This window comes from Maylandia zebra, linkage group LG8 (assembly GCF_041146795.1).
Source record: "Maylandia zebra isolate NMK-2024a linkage group LG8, Mzebra_GT3a, whole genome shotgun sequence".
Lineage (NCBI taxonomy): Eukaryota > Metazoa > Chordata > Actinopteri > Cichliformes > Cichlidae > Maylandia > Maylandia zebra.
In genome coordinates this window covers 13,856,432-13,863,214 of record NC_135174.1, presented here as the reverse complement: position 1 = coordinate 13,863,214, position 6,783 = coordinate 13,856,432, and the positions used below count along the sequence as shown (strand labels likewise).

At 41.2% G+C, this 6,783-nt stretch overlaps 1 protein-coding gene across 2 annotated transcripts; it reads left to right on the top strand.

The window, feature by feature from the left end:
* The first annotated feature begins 223 nt into the window (after positions 1-223).
* Positions 224-6,005, top strand: LOC101482104 (heparan sulfate glucosamine 3-O-sulfotransferase 2). 2 transcript variants are annotated; one of them, XM_076887418.1, is made up of 2 exons: positions 224-376; positions 4,174-6,005. In XM_076887418.1, the coding sequence occupies exons 1-2, from the start codon at positions 300-302 to the stop codon at positions 4,790-4,792; spliced, it is 696 nt and encodes a 231-aa protein (XP_076743533.1). In that variant the 5' UTR covers positions 224-299; the 3' UTR covers positions 4,793-6,005. The 2 variants fall into 2 exon arrangements, with proteins under 2 accessions (XP_076743533.1, XP_004571420.2); XM_004571363.3 differs by having other exon boundaries at positions 224-1,033.
* The last annotated feature ends 778 nt before the right edge of the window (positions 6,006-6,783 follow it).

Below are 6,783 nucleotides of genomic sequence, written 5' to 3'. Positions count from 1 at the left end.
AAAGTGCTTCAAATATTAATACTTACAAACATTCTGTATGTTTACCTTTAAATGAACAAAGAGTCGACTAGGTGCTTAGATGTTAGTATGAAACGTGATAAAAGGTAAAGTGAGATGAGCAAGTGGAGACAGATGAATACTTTTTATCTTTTCTTTTTTTTTTTTTTTTTTTACCATTTTTAATGCAAAGACACCGTGACGTCACTGTGTGGAAATATTTTTCTGTCGCTCAGCCGGTTTGGAGCTGACAGTCCGCTCAAGTTGCCAGAGAGCGCGCACAGCTTTTGCATCCTTGCGTGATGGCCACGGACGCGTCCAGGAGTTTTAAAATAGGATGGCTTCGCAACTCGGTGCGCAGGGGAAGATACCTTTTCAGGTAAGGAGCTGAAGCGATGGGACTCAGATGGACTGTGGTAACAGACTTGAAGTCTGCTGTTTTTCTTCTTTAAAGCCCGTGGAGCCGCTAAGACAATCATAAAAGGACGGAACGCAAAAATCAATTAAAAAAATCATGCACTGTTCATACTCATGGAGAGATGGCATGCGTGCTCCTCTTCGGTCGACTTCTCCCCTTCTCACACCGGCTCAGAGGAACGTCCATCTGCTTGTTATCCCTTTTCCTTTCATATTTATTCTACTGCGCTCTATTCCCTGACGGTGCCATCATGCAAACGTCAGGTGATCCGACGCCCAGCTGTCAGCGAGCAGATGGAGCCAAAAGGCGCCTTCAGAAATCCCTCTCCTGCCTTTTACCGTCGGACGCGAGGTTGAGCGCTGTTGAGGCGTCTCGGTTGAAAGCCGACCAAAGACCCCATTTCGCTCATCACACCGCCGGGAACGGCACGCCCAGCCCGCCTATGAGCAATTTAAAGTTCGGCAATAAAAAGTTACCAAATGCCATCATAGTCGGTGTGAAAAAGGGAGGCACGAGAGCCGTCCTCGAGTTCATAAGAATACATCCGGATGTGCGCGCGGCGGGAACCGAAACACACTTCTTCGACAGGAACTATGACAGAGGCCTGGAGTGGTACAGGTAAGACAACGTGTGTCTCACCTGTGCAGGTGCATGTCCATCTGCTCCACAAATCCCGCAATTTATCAGAAATCATAGTAATAAGTAGGAAATTACACCAGATTGGACTTCAGTCAGCTTTTATTGCACAACATCTGACTTTAAGATTCTTGGTTAAAGTGGTTTTAGCTTAACTAATTTAACTAGTTTATGTAATCTAGAAACTGGTCAAAGAGCAGCCTTTTCTCGTGGCTGCTGCTCCCGCAGAGACCCACGAGTGTGTCTGGAAATTTGTGGCTTCTAGTCAGCTGTGCTTGCATAATTCTGCATATCTGATTAGGCCGTTTCTCTCCCACCAAACTAAATGTTAATGATAGTAAATTATGGAGAATGATACACTATATTTCCAGCTTCGTTTTCTAAAAGGTCATAACGATTGCAGGCCAATATAACCGTGTGCCTTCACATGGTACATAGGGAATTACAGTGGAATTCAGGTAAGCGGTGTAGCGCCTCATTTTCTTCTGTTTTATGCCTGAATCTGTTTTCTCCCCTCCGTCCTGGTCTAAATTCTGCAGTGGTTAAATTTACTTACATTTCCTACAGAGAAAAAAAATTGAAAAGGTAAGGAATCATGGGGGGAAAGAGACAATATAATATAATAACAGAATGTAAAATCATCTGATTTCCCTAAAAAAATCAGTGATGAATATGAACCCTCTGTTTTGGTGCTTCTTTGTGTATATCAGACTTGGAGCTGGGTAAACATGCTGGATGTGTTTTCTGCAGTTTATTGACTCACTTCAAGCTTTATTGCAGAGAAGTTCTGAGGAATGTGCTGTGTTTATACTGGCAGGAGAGTGGCGCGCTCTCTCTCTCCCTTTTTATTCTTCTTTTGACATACTGTAGAGCAGTTCATCAAATTTCTCATAAAATCCAACCTCTGGAGGCGAACAGTGCAAACAGCGTCCTGCATGCCCGCTGTAACTCCTAGACATCTCAGCTGTAGTCGTGTTTGTTTATTATAATATTTAAACATGACAGCCATGAAAGGGAATTATTTATTGATTTTTCAAATGCTACCCAAGGCACCTTAAACTACAAGGGGCACTCAGACAGCGCATCCTCAGCCAAGGTCAGTGCTCCATTTCACAAGTTAAAAGGAAGCGATTCAAATCTGCTCCAAAATTTAATGGGTTCTTCCTTTGCCCGTGCCCCACCAATTCTCCGAGTTTCATGATTTTCACCTTGGTAGTTTATTGGGGGGGGGTAAATCTTTCTGACTGGTGATCAAACTGTACTGATCACCTACATCCTCAGCTCTCACCCTGGTGGAGGGACAAAGTGCATCCCTAACAAACTGCTTCGATTGACTGATGATCAAACCGAATAGCCATAAATTAAACATGCACATAATTGCACAGATTTAGAGGAAGCATATGTATGCAAACACAAGTTTATCTGATGATAAAATGAAAAAACATGCATACAGTAACTCTCATGCATACAGTAACTCTCATGCATACAGTAACAGACGAGCAATTACGCAGAGATGCGCTCTCGTATTTATCCCCCGGTTCTTTCAAGAGCATTTCATGTTAATGATAGACTGTCATGTAAGCTGCAGGAGGGATGTGTATCAGTAGTATTATATAATAATTACAGACTCAAAGTATCTCCACTAATTGGCACTCTTCACAATGGTTGGCAGTTGAAGCCCTTTTATCTCAGAGATGTGTCTTCCAGATGTGAACCCTCGCCCATTACTGCAGGTTGATTGTCAGCTGTCAAAGCTGTTGAGAAAAGGTCAGACGCCGATTGCTTTCAAAATAAAACAGCTGCTTCCCGGAAGCTTCCTTGTAAACATTCGTTCATAAATCAAAATGAACGGTGTGGACTGTCACCTTGAATTTGCTAATTGATTGTGCCACAAACATGTTTTTTTTCAATGTCTATGCAAAGGCAAAAATAACAAGAAGAAGGACTAAAGATGTCTGAAGTGATCTTACTAAGCATCAGATGGTGGCTTGGTTGGCCATGTCTCTACAGCTGAGACAAATTTGCTGTCAATTTTGATGTTGTCATATGTCCCACGAGCTTGTTAGTATTATTGCCGTTTATTTATTTATTTATTTTTTAGATTTTAACATTCTTTGAAAAATTGCAGCTAATGATAGAATAAATACAACCTCAGATCACTTAAATGGATGGTTTGAAAGAAGAGCCTTAACAGAAACATAGACTGTATATAAAAGATGGATGTAGACAACATGATATCACCCACTGGCTTTTTGATGCCATCTTGACAAGCAAGGAGTTGCTCTGACTGAAAAATTGAGGAAATTGCCCCAAATCCACACCAAAAAGATCCTTTGTCAGATTTTTGTTTAATGTAAATGCGCCACAGCAATAAAGAGTGAAAACTAGTCATATAACTGATCAGAAAATATTTCCTAAGGTTTTGAATCAAATTTGAGTCTTATAGACTGTTAATAATAAAAAGAGAGAAGTCACCCTCGTGACCACTGGAAAAAATACAGGTTTTGAAATGGATTAGTTGGGGAAACAACAGAAGTGAAATAAAGATTAGCAAATTAATTGACAATGAAAATAATCATTAACTGCTCTCTCCTCTAGAACTTCCAATCAATCTTCAAGTTTTTCTCAGCGAAGCCCTGCTTGTTCATATCACCTCTGTAAAGAATGGCCTAGTTTGAAGAAGTCACCGAACAGAGTCGCTGCTATACGTGTTCTGTTTGCATTCGTGGTGATTTATTACTCCTGAAACATTCAGGCCTGATGCACAGGAGAGCTGTCTGTGAGACAAGTCTCCAGTGACAACAGACTACTACAACTTTGCTTCAGTGCTCCTATTATGATTTTCATCAAGAAATTGAGTTCACGGCCAAACCGAAGCTCACTTAGGGTAGCTTTATGCCTTTACAACTCACTTGTGTAATCCTGCCCTAAATAGATATGTTACATAGATTTTTTTCTTTACTTTGACAAAGGAAATGGAAGGGCATTGTGACCTTTCCTTTGAACCTGTTAGCTTTTAAGGTTGCTTAAGCGCTCAAATGTTTAGTATTTTTTAAAAGAAATCCTAAATTAAATGAATGTAAATGAGAAATGTCTATTCTGTGTTTTCATCTTTCATTCAGAGGTTTAATGCCAAGAACTCTTGAAAGCCAAATCACAATGGAGAAGACACCGAGCTACTTTGTGACAAAAGAGACACCACACCGGATTTCTACCATGTCCCAAGACACCAAGCTCATAGTGGTGGTGCGAGACCCCGTCACTCGAGCAATATCGGACTACACTCAGACGTTATCCAAAACGCCGGACCTGCCGAGCTTCCAGGACCTGGCCTTCAGGAATCAGAGCCTGGGAATCGTTGACATGTCCTGGAACGCCATTCGGATCGGCTTGTATGCTTTGCACCTTGAAAACTGGCTCCACTACTTCCCTCTGGCTCAGATCCATTTTGTGAGCGGAGAGCGTCTCATCACAGACCCAGCAGGGGAGATGGCTCGGGTGCAGGACTTTCTTGGGCTGAAACGCATCGTCACCGACAAACACTTCTATTTCAACCGCACCAAGGGTTTTCCCTGCCTTAAAAAGCCGGAGAGCAGCGGCTCGCCCCGCTGCCTTGGCAAGTCAAAGGGGAGGACTCATGTGCAGATAGACCGAGACGCTATTGAGCAACTGCGAGACTTCTATCGACCTTATAATGTCAAGTTCTATGAAATGGTGGGGCACGACTTTAAGTGGGAGTAGAGGTTCGAGATGTATGTTTACGTGGTGCTGGAAAAACTTAGCTATTCCAAAAATGTTCTTTTAAAGTGGTTTGCCTTCAGTAATGTGTCAAGGCTAAAGTGAATAGCTAACTATCAGCAGTCTCTAGACAATTTCCGAGCGAAGCAGCCGAGGCAGTACTTTCCTTTGAAGTGACTCTAATGAACAGAGTAAAATCTAAGACGACATTGCTTTTGCACTTGTAATGATCAGTTACCAGCATCAGCACCCTGTTTGTTGCCAGATATAGGCATCATTTTCAGATTTCCGTTTGTGTTACTCTGTATTATTGCTGACTTTATTGCTGACTGCTTCATAAAAAAAAAGAGAGAAAATTCGAAGGGAAGGGGATTAGTTCCTTTTAAAATCTGCTTGACTAATCAAAGTAGAGTTTGAAAGCAAGCCCTTGGAAAATGTCAGTGAAGTCTTCAGGGAGAAGAGAATTAAGCTGCACCACTGTGGCGGTAAATCTAAAATGTAAAGCCATAAGGCAAGTATGAACCACCTGATATTACTTACTCTTCATTTTTTTTTTTCTTTCAAAAGGTGAAAGATATTTTCTTCCGTTCTTTCCGACATGAAGCAGACATGTGCTGTAACGAGCATTTCACTCTGTACTCCGTGCTTTGTTTCCAAATCCTGGTTTATGTTTTTGTTGCAGAAGTATTTAATCACTGCGTTAATCACAATGCTTGTTCATAAACTTCATTAAATGAAACGGAAGCACAATTTATGAGATTATTAATTCTGTTGCTTCTAAAGCACATGCTGTACACTGATAAATTGCATTTTGTAAAAAAACAAAAAAACATCCTATTTTCTGCTTTTGCTCGATGTTTCGAAAACAACACACCAAACGTGGAAAATTCACACGGCTCTTGCCCCCCCCACATTCCTCCTTTTCACATCTAGTTTGTACAGTTATGTTTTAGACCACCATCCTTTGAGGTTTATTGCATTCTGTAAGGTTTGTTGTGTGCCTCTGTGGTGGTAGGCGCATGAGTGGGTGTAGGTGTAAGGAATTTCAATCACTTTTCAAAGACAAAGCAGGGAACACCTATTCGTGGCGGGTTATCAAATAGATTCCGGGGCTGCATGTCACAAGATTGCAGTGAAAAGTTTGGATTTTGCTACAAGCTATGAATACTAACGCCAGACTGTCTGAGCTTGAGCCAGATTGATACACTGCTGCAAAATAAAGGAAGAAAACACTTTGTAATACATGAACAGTGAGTATGATTTGAAGCACTGTGTAATGTATGATGAGGTGTTCAGGTTCCATATCACAAAGGACAATATTGTGGGTCTTGTGTGTGGTAATTTATCCTTACTGTTGCATTAACTGTGCCATTAGCCATATCTTAGTGGAAGGGAAGAAGACTAGCTGTATGGCAATAACTAGCTTTTCTTGTTTTTCATGTTATCAAATGAGGTGCTACATAGTGTGGTGGTTTACATTTGCCTAAAAAGCAAACAATCCCCAGTCTAATCTTGGGAGGAGACAGAGATCTTCTTGGGATTGTGTGAGGAAGGGCATCCAGTGTAAAACTGTGGGGATTTGTTGTGAATAAGGGAGCTGAAAAAAGTAATCTCCCAATAATGTTATCAACCGATTACAAGGCAGAAAAAAAGGGTGGTGCAGTCATAGGCTGTATGTAAAAGATGGACAAAAGATAGTGACATCATCCAGATTAGTGAAGTCGTATTTTGAAACTTCAACTTGTACTTCCTGAGGAGTGGATCTGACTGGAAACTGGACACTGCAAACAACTACAGCCCAATTTATCAGTGGACTGATGTTACCGATCGATATCAGATATTTACTGATCTATAGATGCCTGCATTTATAAATAAAAATTAAAAGTAAAGAAGAGACAAGAGGAACTCCTTTCAACCATGTTATGAGCGTTAATGTTGCACAGTTTGTCCACTGGAGGGCACTCTGCAAAATAAAACACCAATAAGCGCAGTCA

What these genes read in the sequence shown, in the direction of transcription:
- LOC101482104 (XM_004571363.3), top strand. Translation starts at nt 537, where the DNA reads ATGGCATGCGTGCTCCTCTTCGGTCGACTTCTCCCCTTCTCACACCGG. An exon ending in AGAGGCCTGGAGTGGTACAG is followed by an intron (nt 1,034 to 4,173) that starts GTAAGACAACGT and finishes TCTTTCATTCAG; the next exon opens with AGGTTTAATGCCAAGAACTC.